The 14,410-nt window shown below is 35.8% G+C and overlaps 1 protein-coding gene across 12 annotated transcripts in view; it reads left to right on the forward strand.

Annotated features, from left to right (window-relative positions):
* The window catches only part of DGKB (diacylglycerol kinase beta), a 334,240-nt gene that overhangs the window by 234,182 nt on the left and 85,648 nt on the right, over nt 1-14,410 (forward strand). For all 12 annotated transcript variants that reach the window (XM_050891901.1, XM_050891903.1, XM_050891909.1 and 9 more), the window contains one exon: nt 13,155-13,245. In XM_050891901.1, coding sequence (XP_050747858.1) covers nt 13,155-13,245 — 91 coding nt within the window. The remainder of the gene's footprint in view (nt 1-13,154; nt 13,246-14,410) is intronic.

The raw sequence follows: 14,410 nt of genomic DNA on the forward strand, positions 1-14,410 counted from the left end.
GTACAACGATAATAATTTTTACTGCCCCTTTGTACTTGTAGACTGATGCAGACGAACCACAGAAAAGCTAAGAATTTCAGTCTATACTTCATCCTAGTTCTTCACTCAACATTAAAATGAAAAATGATGGATTCCTGTGTATTCTCAGTTGAAAAGCTGAAAAAGTTTGGTACACCCTATTTTTTTTAAAGCATGTCTTTTGTAGTCAGCATGCTAAGCTTTTACTTAATTTAGTATATGCTGTTGTGAAGTCCCAAGCAGAAAATTTTGCAGACTGTTTCATACATGGTTTCTCTGAGCTTTTTTTCTTTGTTAAGATTTGGAAAAGTTCACTAGCCCTTTTTCAGGTGTAATATTGTAGAACTATATTTTATGGGTTTTATTACTTTTCTTCAGCCCTAAAAAGTTTATGGCAGAATATATTTTGAAGACCTGTTTTAGATGCTAGGCTTATATACTTTAATATACTCTTAAGATTTGTCTTTTTGAAAGAAAGCCAAGCCTGCAAGCTAAATTCTGTGAGCTTTATACAACTACGACTGTCTGTGGAAGTGTTACCTGCAGTTCTCATGTAACCACAGTGAACTCTGTGAAGCAGCATTTTATGTGCTGATAAATTTCCTTACTGATATGTTCACATTTCACAAAAAGCTATGCAAGTCTGTTAACAAAAGACGTGCAGCTGATGTTTTATGTATGTCGAATAACATGTCTAGATAAAAAAAATTGTGCCAGTTTAATATAAAGTTTGTCTGTTTGTTTTGTCTTTTTCTTGTTACTTTTTTAATTCAATCTATAGAATGATTGAACTGGAACAAATGATAGAGTAGATATATTTTAACTTTCATTTAAGAGTGGCTTAATTTGGCTTAGTTTAGATCAGTTAGAAAATTATTAACTAACCTGAAATTATGAAGTTTTATACTGAAATAGAGTCCCAATTGTGCAAGCATTGAAGTGCTTCATTTTATCTGTATATATGAGTAGCTCCTTTGATTTCCATTTCTTAGCTTAGTAGCATACACCAAACAATCTGTACTTGTTTGTGTTTAGAAAACTGGTTAAACTGGTGCAATTTTCAAGTCAACCACCCTTTGGAATCGTGCAAATTTGAAGAAATCGGATCAATGCCTCCAAATGACAGTATCCTTATTGACCATGTTTGATTTCCTTATCAAGTTTAAGTCCTAAAGTATTACTGACTTGAAAGCAAAGAATGATTGCTTCCATTTGTCTGAGGAGCTGAAAAGCAGTGAGTAAGGATGAGGTTCAAAGAAATCTAAATCTGGGGGTTTGTTTTTTTTTCCTTGCAAGTGAAGTGCATTAGGAAAGAAAACAACAGCTGGTAGCATGGAGCTGTGAGAGATTTGAAAAAGCTGGGGTGAAGTAATGATTAGAAATGCAATATGGAGCTGTAGTATAAGAAATAAAACCGAAGGCACTGAACAAGACAAATATAATTTAGGCAGAAGCACAGGTCTAATTACTAGGCTTACTTGATAGCTTAGAATTACCACCCATAAAGGTTGATTCCTCACCAATTCTCTGTCTGCAGAAAAGAATCCTGCTAGACATCGGTGCTAAATTTACCGTTCCTGTAGCATATGATTATCCAAAAATTAGACAGGCAGAAGATTTCTTGAAGTGATCTTTGTGTATATCCCTGTGAAAAGGGTCTATATCTATAGACTTCCCCAAAGTGGAATGTATATAATCACCAGCACATTCCATAGAAGGCACATAGGGAACCATTTTACAGATTTATTTTAAGTATGCTTTTGAAAATTAATCTATTTCTTCTTGATTGCATGTATTTTAAATTGTAATGGAGCACGAGGATTAAAAAATAAGTGTTCTCACTACACCATTCTAATAAATGAAACAATGACATGCGGGGTACATAGCAGTTATTTGCTGATAATCCAACAAAAGTTTTGATGGAATGACTCTTGGTCACATAGCTTTGTACAGAGGAGCAAAAACACTATGCTGTTCTTAGCTTTACTCTCTGCCTGGCAGCGTGCCTCATCCTTTTAGGTGCTGTTCAGTGTAGAAAGTTTTCTAAATTTGTATTTTGAAGGGTAAGATAGTAAGTAGTTATTGTAGTAGAATTTATTATTTATACAGCTACCATGTGCATTTTCAATGCTAAGTCCTGATTTCCACTAAGTGAAGATCTTCTGTCACACTAAAAATGCATTCTGAAGTCTCTGCACATTTACAGAACAGCATTTTTAACCACAGCTGATGACTGCGTTCAGTTTTCAGGGGAAAAAACTTTGCGTAAAAATATAGACTCACAAATATAGCATTAATTGTAATATTTTCAGGTTTCTAAAAAATCAGTGGCCTTTTAAAAACAAAACTTTTCCCATCCTACCCTACAAATTAGAAAGGAATGTACTGTTATTTAATAACTGTGAACTTTTGTTTCACAAAGAGAATGAAGCTTGGCCCACATGTTTCACCTGCCTGTTCTCTCCTGAATGGTCTGCACCTGAGAGCTGGTAGCTGTGCTGTAACCCCTCTGTAGGAAATGAGGTAGCACAGTCCATGCATTTCCTGGAGAGAAGTATAGGTTATATGCCTATTTAAAAATTCCTAGAAGATGAGACTAGAGAGGAGGGACAGCTTATGTTGCCTTTTGTATTTAAGGTGCTATGGGGAACCCAGGTGGATGGGTTCAGATCTTAGGTTCTTCTGTGGTAAGTCACTAAAAGCCTTAGGTATAAGGATGCTTAGATGCCTTTTCCCACCTAAATACTTCTAAGGGTACAGTTTTCAAATTCTGTTTTAGCAAGTAAAATGAGGAATAATGAGACTTTATTTATCTTGTAGGGTTTGGGGGAGAGGGGTCTTGTATCTAGGTGTAAGTGTTTTGAAACAAGACAGGTTTTCAGTTTGAGATTAGACAACTCAATGTAGGACTCAAAAGGTGTCTGTGTACACATGAACTAGATGTCAATGCTCTCACTGTAGTCAGTGGAGAGCCAGTTATTTCTCTCAATGAAGCCTGGAGAGCAATTCTGCTTACTCAGGCCGGGTGAATCACACCTTCAGTTCCATTGAGTAGATGTCTTTTGTCTTCAATGGGTATACAACTGTCTACTTCACAGGTAGACAAATGTATTGACATGCCTAAGTATGGTGTTAAGCTGAATTGCAGGCAAGCCATCTCATTCTTCGAAGTGGTCTTCTCATAGGGTTGGAATCAGGAGGCAATGAAGCTTGAAAAGGGTGAGGCTTCCTAAACTCATAAATCTGCTCTTTCAGTAAAAAAAGAAACTTTAAAGTCCTGTGAATCCCAGTCAGACAGGCAGAGTCTGTCCCCAATCCTGTCAGGTATAAATATTTCTGGAGGGATCCTAAGGAGAAAAGATTTTATCAAAGATTTTCTCCTACAGAGTCTGATGTTTCTCCTGTATGTTCACAGGAGAGCTGCTCATTGTTTCCCTTACAGCATTTGATTGATTACTTCTTTTTTTTTCCTTAATCTCCTCATTGTGTCCTACTTGGGAATGGTATAAAGCATGGTGTTTCAAGTATTTTAAGGGAATGGAAGGATTTTTTGGCAAGAATTGAATAGCAGGATTGAGATACTTCAGTTTTTCAGTGGGAGTTAAAATATTGGGTAGAGAAAAAGATTATTTAATTACATATAATCACCTGCATTACAGGGAAACAAAACTGATTTATATGTTTGTTTGTTTGTTTTCTAAAACAGAGCTACAATTGTGCATGTGAAGCAGCCAATGAGGAGCTGCTCCTTGCAAACCTGTCCCTGAACCTCTGAACTGCCTTAACAATGGTCTCATTAATTTAAGTACTACTCAGTGTCATATCTGCTTTTACATATCCATATTAGTGGGTAAGGGGAAGGAAAAATGTTTTATTCGTCTGACATAATTTAAAGATGAAATGTGAAGGTCTGTGACCTTGCTCTGAGATAGTAGGTCTATTATAACATATACAGAGAGGGCTTTTTTTTTTTCTTTTTCTTCCCCCCCCCCCCAAAAGAGCTTTGTTGGTTCTCTAGTGCGACCAAGGCTGGTAAATGTGGAACTGTTTATAGGCTTTATTTTTGTTCATGATAAAAAACCTCTTCAGATTAATGAGTCATTGGTGCCTCAGCATCTGCTCCCAAGACTGGGGAATTTGGGAAAGAAGCTGAGGAGAAATATGAGGATAAAAATAAGTAAAATGTTAAGAGCAGAAATCTTCATGATGGGGAGTGGACACAAAGGATTTAAGAAGTGTTACAGGAATGTTCATTTAGTGGAGCAAAATGGCAGATTATATCACAGATATAACGAAGATACTTTTTAAGTAAACGTTTTGAGAAACTAAACTGCATATTTTTTTGGTCTTACTAATAACTGTTGTTAAAACAGAATATATTCAAAAGCAAGTGTCAGAATTCCTTATTTAAAACAGATATTTCTATCATAGATTAGAAACAGTACCCTCTTACATGGAGTTTACCTTGTAAACTGTATCAGTCAGGTATCACGCTGTTTTATAATGGCTGGTTTATATGCCAGGTGCTGTAGGTTAACCTCCTGTAATTTGTCTCAGTTAAGTGTACCACTTTTCTATAACTCTAGGAGAAATACATTATCTTTTTTTCTCGTGAACATCCTGTTGCATATTGGCACAAAACAGGTGCAGCCTGAGGCACAGCTCAAAAGTCACCGAGTTCCTCCTGCATTATAGCACCTAGCATGTACTCTGAGGCTCTTAAAATTATTGGAGTGTGTCATTTATATTTCAATATGGGCATTTTTACTTGTATTTTAGAATAAGATTCTCCTCTGTATAGATGTTAGTAGTAGGCTTCTCTCCGCTGGAGTCTGTGGTGTAAGGAGGGTATGTGAGAAAGGCATCATAGTTAATCCAATGAGAACAGGTTTCATAGCTAATAAGTGAGGAATGTGGATTATGGATATGATTATTATCCTGGTTTTGCTCATGTTTTTACTGGTAGCCCTAGCAGAGGGAGCGCTTCCAATCTGGCTACTATTTCTTTCGAAAACCTAGACAAATAACATTCTGATCAGTAGCCCAACAAAATCAGGAAACAGTGCACATACCTCCAGTGAATGTGTTGCACCTTTTGTCTGCAAATATATAGATCATAGATGATGTTCGGGAACATCAGTACCTGTCTGGAGTGTGTAAACTGACTGGTACTCATAGTTGAAGTGTCTGGACAAATATTTCAATCCAAATGGATAGTTGGAGCCTGAGATAAGAAGTGGTGATGGGTGGCGAGACATCTATTGTGGATAAATAGATAATCCAGCAAAGATAGTAAGAGAGAAGGGGAAATCTGCTTGGGACCAGAAACATAAGAACATAAAAATACCTATCCAGTGTCAGCCAAAAGGTTATCTAGCCAGGTGCTCTTTCTCCAGTGCCATCTACCAATAGGTCTAAGAAGAGAAGAACTGGGTAACCTGTAATATATTTCTGTATTTGTCGTGCTTTTGTTATGTGGACTTCAGTGGCTATATCCTCCATGAATCCCTCCAATAATTTTTGAACTGATGTAAACTTTTAGCATCCTGTTGCAAAGAGTTTAGCATCTTAATTGCATGCTGTGTAAAGAAACCTTTTGTTTGTTGTATCTACTGCCTCCTAGGTCCTTCTCATCTGTCCTAGCTTTTTCTTGGGAGAGACAGTGAATAGTCATACCCTGTTCATCCTCCCCATGGCATACATGATTTTAGAGAACTCTATTATATCTCTCTCATTTATCACCTTTCTAGGCTGAAGAGTTCAAAAGCTGTTCAATATTTTGATTCTCCCACTTTCTTTCTCCATACTTTTTCTAGTTCTATTATACTCTTCTGGTTTTTTTCTCTCTCCCCGCCCCCTCATTTCCCCTTTGGGGAGAGGAAAACTGCACATCGTATTCAGCATCACAACACAATTCACGCAAATGCTATTAAGCACTGCTCCAACACTTCATTCAGCTACTGTAAGCCCAAGACTGTGTCCCTGAGAACTCACCACTGTTTGTAAAATTAGGATTGTTTTTTATTTTCCTCTATGCGTCACTTTACATTTATCCACATTAAATGTCATCTACGTTTTTATACCCCAGTCACTCAGTACTGTGAGGCCCTTTTGCAACTCTTCATGATTTGTGTTTGTTACTGAAAGTGGTCCGAGTAAACAAGGTATCCAGGAGTGAGTTCTTGGACGGATGTGAGAGCACAGCTGAAGGCAGGACTAGAACTGAATGGGCAAGGGGGAAGGATGGTAGTTAACAGCTGGAATGAACTGCAGACAGTTTGGAGAAAATTGGGCAGAGAGCTGGAGAAGTGGGACAGGCAGGTGGACAGCAGAGATTGCAGACCAACTGCATGCAGAAGTGCGAGCTACAGTGCAAAACTATGTTATAAAGCATGAGAGAAAATGGAGTCAAATGCAGCTTTGCAGCAGTAGAACTACTAAATGTCAGGAAGAATGATCTCACGGTGTTACTTAATGGCACAAGTTTTTATGGGGTAGCTTTCCAACTACAAGTTGTATCGTTGTATGATAATGTGAAAATTTTATTTATTGTGTAAAACTGGGACTGTTCTTTCAGGATTTTAACTTTTCTGCACTTATCTATACAATCTCTGCTTATGCTGTGTGCCATAAGAGATTAACACTTAGATTTGCCATAAGTACAGTTGGTAATGGAAAAAGAAAAAATTGACGAAGATGTCTCTATTAAAATCATGCCAGTCACACATAAATCTCTTATGGATGTGCATCTCCACTGGCTATTTCCTTACCTTTGCGTATGATTCATTATAAAGCAGAACAGGAATTATGTGATTGTTAAGACAGAAGTGGAAAGAAAAGAAGAACATTAGAAAAAGTCATACATTCTTATTAATATATATTATGTGCTGCAATGAAATCATTTTTACCTAAGTATAAAATTACCTAGATAATAGATTTATGAACAGTAAGAAAAGATGGAAAATATGTTGTCTGTTGAAAACTTCTGTGAGAGGGATAGGACTTGATAAAAATATTCTTTCTATTGAATTGTATGAAGCATTAAAATATTTTTTAGCAACGGAAGTTTTATTTATTTTATCAGATATTGAGTATTTATTTAACTAGATAAAATCCAATGTATCAGCACATTTTATTACCAGAAATACAAAGTACAATCACCATGACATACAATCTGCTGTAAATTTTACTTCACTTGCTCTTGAATATACATCTCACAGGCTGGGAGTCAATAAACCGAAAGCAGCAACTTCAGACAAACCTTAGAAAACTTTTTTTTCCCATACAGACTTTTTTCCCCATACGTTGGGAAAGAGCACTAGGGCTTCTATATTGTTGGGGTTTTTTAATGCAATACGAAATTCCAAACTCTAATAGACACAGCCATGAATTAACATAAACAACCTTTTTTTTTTTTTTTTAAAAAAAAGGGGTAATTTGCCCTCATAAAATTGACTAATCTTTGTTTCTTTTTTCTTTTTTTCCCCTGTATTGCTTCATGGTGTAAATGGCCACAAACTGTCTGAATTAAAATCATAAAATCATAGAATGGTTTGGATTGGAAGGGACCTTTAAAGATCATCTAGTCCAATCCCCCTGCCATGGGCAGGGACATCTTCAACTAGATCAGGTTGCTCAAAGCCTGGTCCAACTTGACCTTGAACACTTCCAATGATGGGGCATCCACAGCTTCTCTGGGCAACCTGTTCTAGTGTCTCACCACCCTCATCGTAAAAAAATTCTTCCTTATGTCTAATCTAAATGTACCCTCTTTCAATTTGATAGAATCATAAATAATAATAAACCTTCCTTAGAGCTAGATTATTCCCAGCTGTATACTACATGGAGTTTTACACTATTCTCCGAAGTCTCTGGTACTAACCACTGTTAGTGACAGAATATTGGAACAGATGTTCAGCTTTTTTGCCCAGCATGGCGTTTCCTATACTCCCAGTTTCATTTTTAGACCTTATTATCCATATTTTCAGACTTCAGAAATATGTGTTTTTACTTGGGTCTCCTTTAGGATTATTTTCTTTTTCTTCCCTTCTCTATTTTATCATCATTCTTCTTTCAGCATTGCAGAACTTCAATGCATTTTGAAATTAGGTTCCTATCTTTTTCTCATTCTTCTATTTCTTGATTTCTCTGTTTTCCCTGAAGATGATCTCCTTTTTTTTCCACATATACTTGTCAACCACTTTCTCCCCTTGGACTCTTCACAGTTTCTCCTCTGTGGAAATACACCTCTGTCTCCCACCTCCATTTCTGCACTCTTCTCTGGTATTTTTCATTCCCTGCAGAGATGGTTCTACACGTTATTCCACATTTCCTTGGAACAGAGGACAAAAGAGTGAACAAGGGGGAAAAGGGAGCCAGAGACACCTGCTCCTTTTAAATACTTACCCTGAATCTGTGGCTCTGAGCACCTTCCAGAAATGTGGTGAATGAGATGATAAGCATCCACTCTTTATGGCTTCTTTCCTACTCTTTTTTTTTTTTTTGCCATAGATTTTTATTTTTTTTTAAATTCATTACATTCTGTACACTATTGTTCATGAATGCTGCTTTTAGAGTGGGAGCTTTATGCTGGAAACTGGATGAGTTTATGATATAGACTGAGACCAACTCTTGACACTCACTGACAAACAGTACTTCTGCAGCTTAATTGGAGTAGCTTTAAAAAAAATGTTTTCAGAAGGCAGTGCTTAGGCATTATATTTTGAGGAACAGTGTAGTTTATGGAGAAAATCAAGTGCTACTTGTCCATGAGCAGACATTCTTGCACAGATTTGTGGTAGAGATTGCTTTCTGGCAGTGGACTTTTCAAGGAATTTACCTTGGAAAAATTAAGAATTCTAGTAGTTTCATGGATAAAAATCTCTATACTTTGTATAGGTTAAAGGATAAAAGATGACAGAACTAGAGACAAAAATTTTGTTCTTTCTCTGCCATATGAGAATATTGAAAATAAAGCTTTCCCAGAGTGTATTTCCAAATGGTCATAATATAGTTAAATTCTGTATGTATTTTCATGCAGATGGCCAGAGGCATATTCTTGATGCAAGGCCATCCTTGTGCTAAATTTAAAATCTCTGCTCTGAAAGTGTAGCTGTATTAAAACAGTTCAAAGTGTATGTTATCAAACACACTTGTATATAAGCAAATATACATGTTTTTCTCCAGTCATTTTCAAAAATGGTCAAAGTATTTCAGCTGAAATTTTACAAAAATTGCAGTCAGAAATTTCCTGATGTAGAAATTTTTAGCTCAAGTCATTGAAGCTTGACACTGCATAATTAAAATAGTGGAAATAAATATAATAAATATAAATAGTAAATACAAGAAGTGTAAATAGAATGTGGTAGAAAGTGTGACAAACTTACAAATGTAGCAATAAGCTCTTGCCCCAACTGTAGACCCTTAACACCAGAATATGAATTTGTTTCTTAAGTTTAAAGATACTCCTGTTTTATTGTCATGACCTTTTATTAGCAGCCTATAGCTGGTCTATTGTTAAGCACGTTCTGACAGAGTGTGCATACTGCAATGAAGTATGGATGCTCTTCAGGTGTAGAATAAAGTATTTACTATTTCCATATTTAGATACAGAACAATTTTTCAATGACATGCCTTGTAATTGCTTAATCAGAAAGGTTATATAAAATAGTTTTAGCAGTAGGGGGGTTTCTGATTAACTGATAATGGAGCAAACCGATATCACAGACTATTTTGATCATTTTGCCTTGATTACCAAATATTAGCCTGAACTTTTCCAAGGAACATATCCAAGTTTCTAGGTCTGATATTTATCCACAGTAGAGAAACACTGTAAGAAATGGCAGTATTAGCCTTCCCATACTGTCTTGCCAATTTGTTTCATCCCTGTTTAAGAAGATTGTTCCACTTATCAGAAAATTGACCAATACTTGAGGGTGTGGAACACTGCCAGCATAAAAGGTGTTTAGACTCTTGAAGTACAGTTTTGTTTTGTTGTTCCTACGTCCATAGACTGTATATATTTTGACATACTGTAATCCAATAGCAGGTTTAGATAGGTCAGCCTTTAATCATGATTGATGTTTTATTTATATTGTATTCTCAAACACAAAGTTGTTTAAGAGTTTAGCTATGCACTTTGAAGCTTATGCAAAAACACTTTCCTGTAAAATAATCTATTCCTTTTCCTATTTCAACAAAACCAGCGTTGTAAGGAAAAGTGCTACTGTATAGCACTTTTTTTTTTTTTTACTGAAACAGACTTCACCTTTTTTTTTGGTCATCTCTTATTAAAAGTTGGACCAAGTCTAAATTATCAGCTCCTCTAGGAGAGAGAGAAAATAGAAGCCCATGATTCAGTTTCTTACAGTTTTAATGCTGCAAAAATGTCATTAAATATGTATTTGTTTACCAATCTAAAATTTGCTTATACCATTGTGAAAGAAATTAGAATGGCCATGAGAATAGTTCATTAATCTTCTAAATGGACTTTTCTACAATTTGCTGCTGTCTTGATAAGCAGATAAGTTTCAGCTGTTTGAAAGAGGAATGCAAGTGGAAGATACAAATTCAGAGATTTTTTTATTATTAGAAATATTAGAATAGTTACTATAAGACTGGTCTTGCTTATGGAAATTTTAGTATAATTTGTCTTGATTTCTTTACATTTAACTTTGTTTTGTATGTATAAGAAAAGTTCTAATACGATTTTCTGTTCAATAAAAAATATAGTGCATTTGAATAAAAACGTGCAATCTAATCTATTTCATGGCTGGTAAAGGGAGTTGGTAAATCCTTTTGAAAATTAATAAAATTATTTGTATCTACATCTATCTTTGTACTGGAAAAGCTGTCCAGTAGGTTGTCTTTCTATCCTTAAAAACAGGGATATAGTCAACTAGAGACAGGAGGACAGGCTCACAAGACTACGTTTTTTGGCCTAATAGAATCTTATAGGGTATATTACAATAACAAGAAATACATCTACCATCAAAACCTAACCTGATAAATGTACTTAATCTTCTGTCATATAATTCTACAAGGTTTTGATTTATAGATCTAAATTTTCTAGTAAACCTTCAGTGCACTGACAATGCTGGGTTTTGTTTTGCTGAACTGAAAATACATTCATTTGACACAATATATTTCGAATGACTAAAATATATCTGTCTATTTTGTCTTCATGCAAGTCAAAGAGTTTATTATATACAGTGCTAATAAGTCAATTTAAAGCAGGCTTTTCAATAAAGAAAAAGAAAAGATGCTTCATTTGGGGTAAAAATAACTGAACAGCAAGAGGAAAGGCTCTCAAAGGAGAAGATGCAAAGGCTTGTTGATTTTACTCAATAATAGGATCAAAAGAAATGACAAAGTATTTTTCTGAATACTTACATCATTTTTTTTTTATTTTTTCATTATTCATCATCCCTGTGTAGAAAGTAGCAGGAAAACAGCTGCATCCGGATTTTCCAAAAGGACCCAACAGGAATTCAGGACTTTGTTCACATTTGTTTGGAAAGTAAAGGACTCTACATTTCTTCATATACATTGGCATAAATAGAGCAATTGATCCCAGGTCAGCATGTCAATGTGCTAACTAATCTGCAGGTCTAGAAGGAACATACATCAGATCGCTTCCACTCACAGACCCTTGGCGTCTGGAAGCTGAATCTGGTCTGAGCCTTTCTGGTTGTTGGAGCTCTTTTGAGAATATGCCATTTATCCCAGAGCAGGTTCTCAAAAATTGTTTCCAAACATTTTCAGATTTTCTGTGCAAAAACCTTTGGAAATGCCTGTAACTTTTTCATCAGAAATGTGTCACTTTCTTATTATTCTTCTGTTCCCCACCCCATGCAGGCTGCCGGGTTGGACATCCTTACACACCTCTGGTACTGCACCAGGAATTGCTGGCTCTCGTGCCAGCAGATTTCTGGGAATGGCCAGAACTGTAGTGCCTGTCCTCCCTTTGTGACTTTAAGCACCATTAAGTGGACTTTAAGAGCCACTAAGTAGACTTTTATGTGTAATTTGAAATAAGTACCAACGGTAGGATTTGTACTTTTGCTGACATGTTTGACAGTCATCTACATCTGTGTTTCACCCTTCTCCACTTCTAGCTCGTGCAAACTCAGTCATTTTCAAGTTCCAAGCACACTGTGCTGTGTCTGTGTTGGAGAACAGTTTATACAAGTGGATGAACTGTGTTCATATCTGATTCCTAAGTGTGAATAATGAATTCTAATTCAGTGTCTTTTTTTTCTTTAGTTTAGCGTCTTGTTTTGTCACAGAATAATAATTACTCATGTGAATTCAACAAAACTGCACATACTTATTTGAAATGGTACTGCTGGTGTCCTGATTGTATTTAACAGTATGCAATAAATCTGGTAAAACAGAAGTGCAGTCTTTATGTATTTAAGAAGAAAAAAGTGTAATCTCTGCCTGCTGTCATGTTAAACTAAGCAATTTACTAGCATTATATCCAGTTTTATTTTTCTGTAGAATCTGTTAATGAACTTCAAGATGCAGGTCCCATCACCCATTTAAAATGTGTCTATGAGTTAATTACCTGGTAATACAGCTCTCCTACTGCAAAATATCTAAAGATTGTTACATCTGGAATTTTTATTTTCTTCAAATATCTCATCTGTCATCATGAACAATAAGCATTTACCTTTATCTTTAGCTAACTTAAGGCAAGCTACATTTTTGTCTTGGCTCTTCTTCATGATGGGAGTGCCCTGCTTGCACATTCTAGTACTCTGCGGGATAGAGATTTTAACCATGAATCAGAAATGGTATGGTAGGTGTAAGACATGAAATAAAATCGATACATTTTTCTGAGGCGTCACTGGTTAAGTGACAAAAAATATTCTGATAGTCACTGAAAAAGAAAAGTCAAAGGTACATTTGAACCTGTCAGTTCAACACATTCCTGTTATCCCTTTAGGGGATATCATACAGCTTGACACCAACATTTAAGCTTTGAAAATTATGAGCTCATCTATTTCAAATGGGATGTCACATGTTCCCAAGCCTTTGCCATTACTTATAATGGAAGACAGGATGATCACTTTTGTCACATATTGATAGTGAATAAGATCTTTCTTTTTTCTTTTCTTTTTTTCTTGTTTCAGAATGAAGAACAAATTTTGGTATTTTGAATTTGGCACTTCGGAAACTTTCTCAGCCACCTGTAAGAAGCTGCATGAATCTGTAGAAATAGAAGTAAGAAACTAATTGTTGCCTTTATCCTTGAAATGTCACTAGTTTGGCTGAAATGCAGGGAGCAAGGGTGCAGAGTGCCTGAATCCAACACGGCAAAGCAGTGCACATCCTTTCGACCCTATATTCCAAAATATTATTTTTATCGTGTCTATTTGTAGTGTAGCCCAGCACACTGGAACAAAGTTCAGTTTGATGATTAGTGAAGTCTTAATACAGTAGACGAGGCCAAGAGGTGAAGTATAACATTAGAAATCAATAGGGAGTGTGGCTAGGTCAGATGGAAAAATGAAAGACTGTTGGAGGGAGTGAGAGCTGCTGCAGGATTAAAATAAAAAAAAAATCTTATTATTTCTAGGTCCCAAGTTTTTATAACCTTTAAAACTCAATTCCCTAAAATTGTACTTACTTTCCTGAATAAAGGTTAAAGAATATATATTTTTTTGAATCATTCCCCTTCATTAAATAGCTTTTCTCTCTGCACAAGGGGTCATCTTTCCATTATACATTGAACATTAACTGAAAAGACACAGGATAGTTACAGACAAAATAGGAATTTAAAATAATGTGCCACTGCTACTTTGATGGCTGACAGAATAAGTGGCTACATTACATAAACTGTTTGGGGGGCTGATATTTATAAATAAGTAAATGAAAAATGTGAAATGAGTGAAGATAGAAACCTTGAGAATTTAAGATAAATACTGAAATCATTTCTCAAGAGGATTATGGTGCTTTTCCTTTCCAATAGTAATGAGAAACTGCACATGTCAATGGAGTATTTGTATAGTAGCATGAGGCACTCGTAGAGGTATGGTGAGAGCTATGAGTCTGGTCAAAGCCTCCTGAAAGGTGAAGTCTGAAATGATCTGAAGGGACCATGGATCTGGTAGTAGAACAATAGCAAAGAATACTGAGACTGAAACTGTAAGACCTGTCGTGCCAGACTTGCCTGCTATGCTGTTATGTTTCTTTTTAAAGTGGAAACATGCTCCACACGTTAGATTAAAAAATAAAAAAACCCAAAACAACAACCAAACAAAAACCCCAGAAGAAACAAACCAAACAAAAAAAAACCTTGCTTCCCAAGACGGTGCTTCACACATATGGGTTCAAGTACATGTAGCCTGAAAAATATTTGATTAGTTATTGGAAGAAATGCTCACCT

This window comes from Gymnogyps californianus, chromosome 2, assembly GCF_018139145.2.
Source record: "Gymnogyps californianus isolate 813 chromosome 2, ASM1813914v2, whole genome shotgun sequence".
In the NCBI taxonomy this organism is placed as follows: domain Eukaryota; kingdom Metazoa; phylum Chordata; class Aves; order Accipitriformes; family Cathartidae; genus Gymnogyps; species Gymnogyps californianus.